Here is a 12,347-nt window from a genome sequence, read left to right as displayed (position 1 = left end):
ATTCATCATCAATGAGAGAAGTAAATGTTACAAAGCACAGGCACAGATTCCTTTGTTTGGATGTTATGATCTTTATACCTCATGAGTTGACAGGCTATTTACTAATGAAATATGTCCATTAATGAAAAAACATTGTTTCAGTCAGACTGACTGGAGAGAGGCACCATATTACAAACCACATGTCTTTTGTCCTTTCTCAGAGTCTGCTGAATGCCACTTGCTCTTGATATACAGGCACATTAGTCTCTAATGAAACAAATAATCTCATTGTGGTCACCATAGCATCCATCTGTCAGGTGACAAATCAGTAGCCTCCTCACTTAGGTTGATGCATTCAGCAGATGGTAATCTTAGGAAACAAGCAATAACTTAAGTTTTTGTCCCTGTGTACATGAATGATCATTATACACAGAGACTCACTTGCTTGTAGATAGGTGTGTGTTTTAGTAAGAAATTCAGAGTATATTTCATCACATTAATCTGAACCTGTTCCAACACACAACCTTCCTTTTTCCTTAACCAAGGAACAGAAAAATGATCAATTATTACATGGAACTAATGACACAAATGTTACATATATTAAAGTGTTACAGACATGTAAAAACCTGAGTGTGACCGAGTGTTGTGTGCCATCATTCTAGCTATATGATTGTTTTATGCTCTTCTGAAATAGTAGGGCTTTAGTCTGAAGTCTGAGACCACTTCTGTATGATGACCTGATTTTCAGTATGACTGTCTGGACTAAGGGATGAACATATGTTCTCTGCAAGTTCATTCAGTTCATTCTTATCATTAATTATTCAACCTAATCCCATTGCTCAAGGCTTCTCACCTTGCTTTATAAAGAAACCCTTTTATAAAAAAAACTAATATACAGAAAGTACATATCTTTATAACCTATAATAGGCAGTCGGGTGATTTCGTAGAGCACTCGTATTTCATAAATGAGTATCTTATGGTAGAGGGGTAATTTGTTAAATGAGACATTTGCTTTATGTAGATTTACTCACTGCATTGTTATGTTTTTATGCATGGTTTTATACTTGTATTCTTTCATTTCTCTCATTGGTATCTGAGGACATTGATGCGATGCTAGTTCTGGAGACCAATGGAAGTCTGGTCCTCTATACGGGAGTGACACGGGTAATCCCATTATCACTTTGATGCATTCTTTTTTTTTTTTTTTACCCGTATGTGACAGCAGTGCATCTGACCTGAATGTAAAGCAAAATACTTGCTTTCTTTTATGTTTCGGCCATATTTGAGTGGACCTAAATTTCATGGCAGGTTTTATTTGTATTCATAGAGCTCAGTTAAATAGCCCTTATCTGTGTTTTCTTACTCAGGTCAGCAAAGTGTTTGTGCATGGCCTGCTGTCCCCAACCATCAGCCTCTCCAATCAAATGCCTCAGCGGAACACCCCTCTGGAGAACGTGAGCACTCCTGCCACAGCTGCTGTAAAGCACATGAGCAGACTGGAGGAGGTACCATTGTCTATGTGTCTGTATTTACCATTCAGTGATAGTCCATTGATGTCTCACCCATCAGTCTTCATGTACCAGGGATATAAGAAGTGAAATTCTGTATGTGCTTTTGATGACCACTCCGCGTCTAAAAGCTAAATCAGTATTGTTATTTCAGGATTGCAGATAACTGGAGCTGTGTTGGAACTTTTTAGCTGTCAATCGTGCAAAAGCCTGATGAAAAATCGAATCGAGTAGGCAGATATCAGGAGAGCAAATTAGACTTTTAAAAAAAACCTAAAAAACTGTCAAATATTGAAGACCATGTAGGTTTTATGTATGCATTTACTTTAGATAAAGGCAAATTAAATTACTGTACAAAGTGCAGTATCACTGTGAACATCTCGTTTCCAGTCTATCAGTATAATTTAACTTATTCTCTTATTCAGAGCAAATTGCAGTTTTTTTTTGTCTGTGGAGCAGTCATTGGGTTAAATGCTTTGTTCTGGAACAGAACCAAGATTGGTCAAGATAATAATCACACATCAGTCATTGATCATGTCATGAATTTTTGGACAGTCTGACTGTCTCACTGTGCTGCAGGCATTATTACGTCCACTCTGTTGGAGATGTTGAATTTCATATTGCGCTGCTTCATTTTCAGCACTCCATTTTCCTAGCTTGTCTACACGCATTTTTCTATCTGTTTGTTTTTTTTTCTTCCTGCTGCTGGTCCAGCCTGGCATGCCGTCCCCGGTGCCCGAGGTTCGAGGCTCAGTCCTACACCATGACTCATCTTGGCTGGAGGACTGCCCCTTCCAGCAAGCTGTTCCCCATATCCATGCCCTCAGAGACCCTGTTAGCAACACAGTTACTCTGGTTAGTATGGACCACACGCCTACGCTCATTCAGCGCCAGTGCCACGACATGTTAATGAATGTCACGTTATGGAAACAAGATACCTGTCACCTGGAGTCATGTGTGTACACCCGTGCCATTATACAATTATTGGTAATGCATTAAAACTGTATGAGATTAATGGCATGCTACAAAATGGGTTAATTGAGGCATTAAAAGTTGTCTTTGTGCTTGTGTTGGATTCTTGTGTGTGGTAAAGCAGTAGATAATTGCTCGAGTTGTTTGGAGCATGGGCTGTAATTTAAGATTGACGTTTTGATGGAGTGTAACAGAAAAAACACCAGTCTCTTCAGAAATGAGCACAGACGAGCTTGTCACACTGTTGACAGGGTTCAATATGGTCCATGTTCCCGATGCCAGGTTCTTTATCTGCAGGGGCAGTATTGTCAAGACCGCTAAAGAATGTTTTCCCGCCAAGAGTGCTTTTCCCTCAGACCTGTCAAAGGAATCATGAGCAGAGAGAGTTAACGTTGAACGGTGCTTTTTAAAGGCGGTTATAAATAGCCGTTCAGCGCCAGCAGCTTTGACTGCTTTTGATATTTGATCCCTAGACATTTTCATTCATAGCAAACAAAGCTCACAGATTTCTGCTGCCTTTTTTTGGCATGTGCATCAACGTTTTTTTAATTGTGTTTGTTTCTTTGTTCAGGAACTGAGCAGTGGTTCAATGCTAAGAATAACCATCCCGGAGGTGGCTACTTCAGAGCTAGGTAAGAGGAACACACATTTAAAAGTCCAGTTTGACTAATGAGCCAAACGCAGGTGGATCCAATGTGGTGGCACGTTACCTTTCTGTAAAACAAGACAGAATCAGTTTCCATTTGATAACAAAGCTGCTTTCATAAGAGAAATGTTGCACAGCAGGCTCGCTTACGTCATCCACGTCAGACATTACTCTCCCCCCCCACTGCCCCCCCACCCCTTTAAATATCTCTATATTCTAGAAGGTGTAGATCACCTCTCTGTTGCCCCATTTCCCATGTTCTTATCCCTGTATGGAATTAATATGGAAAGAGCTGTGCTTAATTTGTTTGGGTTTTTTTTTGTCTTTTGTCATTTTTGCTGGGACATAGTAATAAGATTTAAATACTGTAAATTAGTGCTCTGTAATGGTGATTTATTTTTTGGGGAAAAAAATAGCCCCTGTTCACTTATACTGATCCTGACCGAATATAATGAGAATACATTTGTGTTAGTACTGATGGGAGTGTTCCCATTCTTCCTGTGTAGTGTCACAGTGACAGTGTGTTATATTGCCTTAATGCCTCTGCTTACGTGTGGTTCGTGTGAAGCGTTGATGTGGTGATGTGTCCACTTAGTGACGTCGAAAAGCCTGAGGAAATGCTTAAATGATTACACTATATCATAAACACTGTGAATCACTTCCCCAGTTTCTGCTCCATGTTGCTATTTTTCTTTTTTTTAACGTTTTTCACTCGTGTACTGTGTTCAGCCCATTTTACCAAGGCAGTGTGCATGAGACATGCACAGGGTGTCTTGATTTCACCAAAACGAATTATTCCTTTGTTTCAGGCTACTTGGCTGTGTTAACTGGTGTCTTTAAATGCCCTAGTGTTCTTTGATAACTCCATATTTTCCTCTATTTAAAATTTTTGCCAATTATGCATAGCCTTACGTCTCATTATTGACTCATTTAGCCAGAGAGCGTGGGATTTCTACCACTAATAAAATGACATTTTCGCAGCTTTGTTTTGACCTTTTGGAGTTTGTTTGACAATTAAGATTCTGGCAGATTAATTAGTAGCTTGACTGTGTTTAGCTGAGTAGATAACACGCATTTGTCTCTGCCCTGATTAAAGGTTGAATTGAATATAAACCATTTCAAATGGACAGCATGAGGTCTATGGATGTCCAGTGCATTGTTTTCTGTCCAGAGTTATTGTTTATCATTGAACACGTAGAATGTTCTGGTTTTCATTTTTTTTTTTTTTTTTTTTTTTAAGCAGTCTGACCTATGAGAAAAATGACACGTTGATAACGGATCACTCCACTATTGTCTTTTGCTTTCCAGTGAAGAGATGTCTTCAGGCTATCAGGTTCATTCTGCCCAAAGACACAGCCATGAAGGTCCTGGTGAAATGGTACAACATCTATAATGCTCCTGGAGGTCCCAGCATGCACCTGGAGTGGAACTTGTTTGTCACCTGCTTCATGACACTGATGGGTTACAACACTGAGAGACTTACCTGGACACGCAATGTAAGCGATGACAAACCTATGGCTGTTATACCGCTCGGTTTTGGTATGTTTTATTGAAACCCTGGCTGCCTCACTTTGGAGGTCTTTATGTTGGACATTTCATGTCATGAAATATAATGTGCAAACAGTTCTCTTAAGGTGGCACACTGGTTTGGATATTAAAGCTACAGTTTGAATCCACTCTTAGATGCTCTTGATATTGACATGATATTTTCTTGCCTCCACAGCTCCACTTTGAGGTGCCCCTCTCTCCTGTAATTGCTCCTAAGAAGGCCAGGCCTGCAGATACCGGCTCTGATGAGGTGGGATGTCCCTCAGCCCTTTTCTCAATGTTATACGTAATAACAAAAAGGTGCACAAAGTGAATACACCAATGTAATATGTAACTGCTCATGCCAACAGGAATATTTGAGTAAGTAAGATATGCAAAGTATATTGAGGGAGGCTCTTGAGTTAATGAAGCAGTTGACATTCCGTCACACTTAGGGTCATGTATATTGGTTTCCGCGGTGGCTCAGTGGTTAGCACTGTTGCCTCACAGCAGGAAGGTACTGGGGCCATCCCAGGTCCTTTCTGTGTGGAGTTTGCATGTTCTCCCCGTGTTTGCGTGGGTATCCTCCGGATGCTCCGGTTTCCTCCCACCGTCACAGACATGTATGTTAGGGTTAATACTCCTGTCAGTGCCATTGATCAAGGCGCCAGCAAAAGAACTAGAGTTGGTCCCCAGGCACAGCCCACGGCTGCCCACTGCTCCTGTATAGGACGGGTTAAATGCAAAGGACGAATTTCCCCACGGGGATCAATAAAGTACTTCTTCTATGTATGTATGTATGTACTTCTTCTGGGTTGACCCAGTCATCCGTTAATTTAGCTGCTGTGACTATAGGGAGAAATCTTGTGAAAGAGGGGCGATTGTTGGGCCATTAGAAACAAGCGCTATGGTGGTGAATAATGGTTAACTTGATTTCCAAGGTGATGTTGGCCCACCTGTGGATGTATTAATTAGTATCCTCCTTGGCTGAAGACCCATACTTCTTGACTGTTGTCTGAGCATTGGCTTGAGTTGCCAGACAGAACAGGCAAGCAGCTCTCAGAGTTTGCTGATGCTGATATCACTTTAGGAGATGAACAGGTAGCTTCTTCAACAGTGATCTCTTTCTTTGAGGGAAAGGTAAAAGAAAGAAGAAAGAATATTTAGCTTGATTGGAATGGTCTCTTCCAGGATGGCTCCCCCTCAACCATAGAGCAAGAGTGGTCTGAGACAGTATTTTTACTAATATTAATAAAGCACCAAATAATGGAGTCTTTCATAGCAGAATGGTGTAACATTACAGTAAAGTAAAGTCCCAGACTGCTGAATCTATGTCAAGGTGACACTGAACATATTTTGGTGGCTCATGGTGGCATAATGCCCCGTATATGTAATGTGTGTGTGGTAGTAGTTACAATGTTCTGCTGTAATAAGTATCTAACTACAAAACTACACAATTGTTAAGGCCTCATAATGTAAAATGTGTCTGCTCTTTCATTGTTCTGCAAGATGAAAGTACATTCTCTATGTATATCTACCATCTTAAATTGAATTGTCAACCTTGTTATATAAAGTGGACACTAGAGCAGATGGCATGAAGTTGTTTTAATGAATGGCATACTCCTGCTGTTCCTCCTGTTTCCGGTTTGTGGATGAATCATTGATCGTTGACGTGAGTCAGTTTGCGTAGTGACTGAGTGCTGCCATAGACAGTGGACTGTATGGAGTCAGGGAGGTCAGGAGATCAGAGAAGAGTCTCGGCTCCTTTCGGGCCAGTGCCTTCAGAAAATCAGTTACTAACACTGCAGGCTGTTTTCATCAAGACTAAATGAGGTTTTATACCTTTATATTTTTATTAAAGGTAAAAATTAATATAATAATGTATTTTTATATGTTAAACTAATTAAACGAATAATATGTTTTTATATTTGAAATGTTTCCACAGCCAGGGTCATTATCCTTTTGTTTGTGTGCATGTTATGTATGTGCTGTAAACCAATGTTTTGTGTATTGTTGGCTTCTGCTTACAGGACTGGGAGCACCTCCGAGGCTCAGACTACCACTGGCAAGTATCCATGCATCACGTGGTCGGTGTGTTGGGGCTTGAGGCCATAGCGCCCCCTAGAGGCATGGAGAACTCTGAAACGACACTCTCTTTGGAGCCCTCTGCTCTTCTGTTTCAACACATCCCTGCTCTCTTCTATGTCCTACACCTGCTTTATGAGGACCTGAAACTGGACGATCTTCAGCGCGGTGGGGCCAGAGATCTGGTTGGACTTCTCCAGCAGCTGGCTCGGTAACATTTCCTGGTATCACACCTGACACCCCAGAATAAGTCAAAGAAACTTTCTCACGCAGAGTAACATGAACCGAGCTTCACTAAAATAGTGAAGTTGCTGTGTTTAGCAGAGGTTTCATTTTGGTTCACTGTATGAAAACAAAATTAGTGACAGCGTGAACATTTTGATGGGAGTTGAATGCTCCAACACGTTCACATATTGTTTAAAAAATGTCAAGTGGCTTCACTGGCAGTCCTGTTGACATTAACAGATCTGTGGAAAGGGTTTAATCAGCCTCTCTGTAGAGGATTAATAACTAGTGTTTGTGTGGGCTTTCAGGCCCTCGACATTATGGGGGTAATTCTGTGTGTTTGTGTTTTGATGGCCCTAATTTTAATGTAGTGCTCAGACAGTTTAGCCAGTGCTACTTAATTTTGAGGCGTAATTGGGATCTTAAACGATTTGGTCTTTGCTTGTTGATGTAGGGGTAATTCATTCATTGCACTGTGAGTGCTTTGCCGTGAGTGGTCATTGGCAGTGTTTTCCAATTCTGGTCCCGGGGACACACCAGACTGCCCATATTTATTCTTGTCCACCACTAATGCACAAAATTAAATTAATCCAGTTCTTAGTGGTCAGAAGATGCTTTCAGCGAGAGATATGTTTGAGCGTGGCTATGCCAAAAGTCCTGTTGGTCCTCAGTGCTTTGATGTGGATGCTGTACAACAGCAGAGCAGTGGGTACCTGCCTAATGTTAGTTGGTCTGGGTTTGTTATAAGAAGTCATGGTCCACTGAATGCGCTGATTTAATCATTGCTCTGTATGTAGCTTAGCGGCTGAACACTGAGTGAGATAAAGGATGTTCTCACTGGGCAGAGGTGATGTTTAACTCTCAGTAGCTCATGATGGGCCACTGTGCAGCTCCAGTGATTCATGTGATGGGTTAGACCTGATATCTGTATTAGTGTAATTATTGATCAGTTGACTGGGACCAGATGAATAACCTATGGGAAACAAGTCCTGCCCTTAATTGTTTTTTCTCTTTTTCATTAGAGATCTACAGCTGGAGGAATACATTGATCTGTACTGGCGCGATTACCCCTCATTCATCAAAACGTTCAAGGAGTCCTGTGTGATCGATCAGGGTAAGTGCCTGATCAATGAGTCTTGGTCGTCCGACACTCTCTCATTAGCAGACTGTGACATCTCTTTTAATACTGTCTGGACCCCAACGGTGGGCGCTTTAACTGCTCCTCTGTGTGTGAGAGTACTGAAATGCACGTTACCATGTCGGCATTTTGAGTGACTGCTGTGTTTGGGGGGGGGGGGGTTTCGTGTTTCTGTAGCTCTGATGGAACAGATGAACTGGCCGCCGTTTCTGACCCAGGAGCCTCCGTGTGTATTAAGCTGGCTCAGCTGGTGTCTGAGAGGAGATGAAGTACCTCCTTTTCCTTACCTCCCTGTCATCTGTGAGAGAACCAAACTATTAGTGCTGGTAAGGACCAAAAAACGACAGTTTATTCCCTCTTCAGTATTGTAGGATTCTTGGGGGGGGAAAAAAGGGGAGAAAACAAAATCAAAACATATTTAAGAAATTTTCAGAAGGTGTGGACCATTGATGTCGGTGCATACGCAATATATTGCACAGTTCATTTTTCTCCAAAATGTCAGCGTTGTCCAACAGGGGGCGCAAACTCAAAGCTTTGGTTTGTCATTTGGGGCTCTCCCCTGCCGTCTGAGTCCACTGAGATTAAACAGGGAAGCGTGTTCGTCATAAAATGGTACCCTGACTTTTTATTTGTGCCAGTGATTATGACCAATTGGCCTTTAGATGCCTTAATATAAGACCAAGCTCGGTCACATGTTCCATACACTCTACCATGTTCTGTGGAAATGTCAACCGGTTAGATGGCATTCTCCTTCAAGCTAATCGTAATGACATTTTACAGCCGAGCTTCCTGCCCTGTGCCACCAAAGGCATTTTTCACTGGTGTTTGTGGTTGTTGGATAAGCTTGCTGCCCCACCTTAATTAAGCTGTGGAAAACGGACATCTGAATCACTTACAAGGGAGGAAGGGAGAGAGTGATGGAGCGTGTGTGTGTGTGTGTGTGTGTGTGTGAGGGGGGGCAACTGCATGTCTCCTCTCATCAGGATAAGCGAAGTGACGCACAAGCCCACAGAGACGCTGACGACCCGTCACACAATTATGGTCTGCATTTCCCCCAGTCTCTCTCTGCTTCAGATTAGTGCTCAGAACATTAGAGCACAGGCTCCATTTAACCCTTTCTCTTCACCTCTCGGAGATTTACACCGCAGTCATGAACTCACTAACTCTCTCCAGTGCTCTCTCTCTCTCTCTCTCTCTCTCCTCTCTCTTTCTCTTTTTATCTGTCACTGATTAGTGTTCTGGATGTTCTCTATCTATCTCAGCATCTCTCTCTCACTGGACATTTTGCTTCTCTACTTTATTTATTATGTTATCTTTGTCACTTTTTTATCTCTATTGTTCTCGCTTTCTCTGTCACTGTCTTGTCTGTATTTAATGTGTGCTGGTGAAATCCTTGAGATAATTATTATAATGCTTTTGTTCTGAAAATGTCTGTTCTGAATTGAACATATTCTGTGCATTCTAATAACACAATATGTCTGTGCTTGGTTGTAAAATATGTGGTTAGTTAAGTCAGTCAATGTAAAACCAATGCGACTGATGCTCATTCTTTCCAAAGCAACCAGGTTTACTGTCATTGCTACAGAAACCAAAACCACACATCGGTGCTGTCCCATTGCTAATAGTCAATATTACACTACCTCACTCTCCATCGTTTACCCCCACCCCTCCTTCTGTTGGTCTGTCTGCCTCTCTCTCTCTCTGTCTCAATCTCTCTCTCTCTTTCTCGGCAGAGTTATGCTCTGTACATTGTCGGTGATGAGAACGGTGTTTCAGACATGTCTAAGTACCTGCGGAAAGTCTCTGCAGGTGAGTTGTCATAGTGTTAAGGCATCTCTGTGTGTGGGAGATTAGTGAGTAGTGAGGTGGGGGGGGTCGTCCCTGAATCAGCCTTGAAAATTCACCACATGTTTCTGATTCTTGTGAAGCAGTGACACTTGTGGTGAAAGATTCGGTTGTGTGAAGTTTATCAGTAAAATTTAATGAGTGAATTATAGAACTCTACACTGAATCAGGATCATGCCCTCTGTTTTACTAATCAAGTCTGCACTATATTACTGTATTCTACACATTGTAATCATATTCTCTATATATGTCTAATATTGGGTGCAGGGATGGAAATAGCACAAGTGGAAATATTGTTACTTCCAACAAAATGAACTCTTTGTAAAGTAAAAGTACCTCTCTTCAAAACTTGTTCAGTGAGAGTAATTTTTTAATTGTAATTTTCCAGTTTAGCTCACATTTTCTAATTAGTGCTCCCTTTTTATAGCTGATCTGTCAGAAAGGAAGAACAAAGAGAACGGAATATGTAATCCATATCAGTAAATGTTTGAAAAAAAGATGAAAGAAAAAAGGTAACACATAATGCGCCACTGTTTTAACCTTAAGTAGTTTTCAGGAGAGGTTCTTTTACTTTATAGACAGTCCACATCTGATTGGGTGTAAATTCAATTTCTATAAACTGATTTACCTCAGATGGGGTGTATCGATGAAATGAGCTCTTTGTTTTGTCTGTCACGTAGCACATAGCTGTTTTGACTTTGGCTTTTCTCCAATATTGATGGTATGGTAATTGTATATTTAATTGTTTATTTGATTTTTTTTTTTTTTCCAGGACAAAAGAAAAGCCTTAGTGAGCCAGCTCTGCGGAGGTAAGGACAGATCCACTACAGAGGACATACATACCCCCCACTTAAAAAAAAAGGATTTTACATTCTGACCCATATGTCTTCTTATTGAGAACCTGGATTATGTATATGGGGTCTTAGCCGTAGGGATTTTGGTCTTTCACCTGTCATTCATCATTTACTGCTTCATATTGTTTAAGGCCACTGAGTGTATTTTTGCATTTGTCTGTTTACCGTGCAGGCAGAGCAGTGTTAAGCCTACACCTCCCACAGGAAACTTGGCAGAGAAACTGGTGGTGTGGCTGGCATCCACAGGTGTGGCTCATTCAGGGCTGCAGGCACTAAGAAACTTGTATAAACTGAGGAATTCTGTGGCATTGCATTTCATCATTTAGTGTTGGATTATTGGCAGTGAGTTAGGGTTGTGTTTCTTTAGGATTCACACTGAAGGATCTGGAGTCTGTCCCCTTTGGTGTTGCACTACCAATCAGAGATGCCATTTACCAGTGCAGAGAACATCCGTGCTCTGATTGGTCAGAAGATGTTTGTGCTCTGATTGGACGACAGGACCTGACAAAGCAGGCTCACAAAGTAACCCTGATCAAAAGCAAACCAGTAAGATTTCCTTTTTTTGTTTTTTTGCCTTCATCATTTTATTAGAAAAAGATTATATGAGAGATGCTCTAATGTACATGGTTTTGCTTATACTTTGAAGACTATGAGTTTGGGGGTTCCGTTGGACACTCCTGTGACCAGTGAGGCAGATGAGGAGGAGGATGGTATGACTGATCTTCATCCAGACGTTACCAGTCTAATCTGGAGTCAGGACCTGAGGGTGCAAGAGGTCAGGCGACTTCTCCAGAGCTCCAGACCAGTCAGGGTCAACGTGCCTCACCTGCCCGAGGTCAGCGATCACGAGTATATAGAGGAGAAGGAGAACAAGTGAGTTATCTGTGTCAAACGCCACAAAATTCAGCATGGCTCATAAAGATGCTTGCTGAATTTACTTTTGCTTTGACTTTTGTTTACTGACAGTGAAACTGTGCCATACAGAAATGTTACGTAAGCTTAATGTTATTGCATAGGTATTTTTACCCTTTTCCCACACGTTTTAGCATTTACTTAAAGCAGGTGTTATGGTTCATTTTTGTCCTCAGGCTACTGCAGCTATGCCAGCGTACCATGGCGCTGCCCGTGGGTCGAGGACTCTTTACCCTGTTCTCTTACCATCCTGTGCCAACAGAACCTCTTCCTGTGCCTAAGCTCAACCTCACAGGTACTGTCTCAAAACCATTTTAATCACCTGGCACTCACAATCATCCAGTACATATTCTGAGACGTGACTTTAGATTGGTTCAGTGTTTTAGAGAGGATCTACATTATTTATACCCTTTTTTTAGTTTCTTCAGCTTTTCAGTGCTTGGAAAGTTCCAGGAACTATCAGACTTTGATGTGTGTCTGCGTTGCAGCAGATCTCAGACATTTCAACATTGCACATACGCAGGCTTGGTCTGTAATTACAGTATAAGTGGTGTTTTGGCCCACCGAGATAAAACATGTGGCAGCTATGAGAGAAGTAGGTGCTTCAATTGGAAGTCAGAGGAGTAGCTTGCACTCTGACTCAATTTCCTCCTGCT

General features: G+C 41.5%; 1 protein-coding gene across 1 annotated transcript in view; it reads left to right on the top strand.

The window, feature by feature from the left end:
* anapc1 (anaphase promoting complex subunit 1) overlaps window positions 1–12,347 on the top strand; it is a 30,749-nt gene that overhangs the window by 4,534 nt on the left and 13,868 nt on the right. Inside the window, exons 12-26 of the mRNA XM_030772300.1 lie at window positions 1,078–1,143; window positions 1,347–1,484; window positions 2,202–2,342; window positions 3,031–3,091; window positions 4,414–4,601; window positions 4,829–4,903; window positions 6,663–6,928; window positions 7,965–8,056; window positions 8,258–8,406; window positions 9,814–9,889; window positions 10,698–10,734; window positions 10,952–11,025; window positions 11,147–11,325; window positions 11,426–11,652; window positions 11,868–11,986. Of these exons, the coding sequence (XP_030628160.1) occupies window positions 1,078–1,143; window positions 1,347–1,484; window positions 2,202–2,342; window positions 3,031–3,091; window positions 4,414–4,601; window positions 4,829–4,903; window positions 6,663–6,928; window positions 7,965–8,056; window positions 8,258–8,406; window positions 9,814–9,889; window positions 10,698–10,734; window positions 10,952–11,025; window positions 11,147–11,325; window positions 11,426–11,652; window positions 11,868–11,986 (1,888 nt within the window). The remainder of the gene's footprint in view (window positions 1–1,077; window positions 1,144–1,346; window positions 1,485–2,201; window positions 2,343–3,030; window positions 3,092–4,413; window positions 4,602–4,828; window positions 4,904–6,662; window positions 6,929–7,964; window positions 8,057–8,257; window positions 8,407–9,813; window positions 9,890–10,697; window positions 10,735–10,951; window positions 11,026–11,146; window positions 11,326–11,425; window positions 11,653–11,867; window positions 11,987–12,347) is intronic.

The sequence above is a fragment of the Chanos chanos genome, chromosome 4 (genome assembly GCF_902362185.1).
Source record: "Chanos chanos chromosome 4, fChaCha1.1, whole genome shotgun sequence".
Classification (NCBI taxonomy): Eukaryota; Metazoa; Chordata; class Actinopteri; order Gonorynchiformes; family Chanidae; genus Chanos; species Chanos chanos.
Note: the sequence above shows the minus strand (reverse complement) of the source record. Positions and strands in the feature narration are given on the sequence as shown.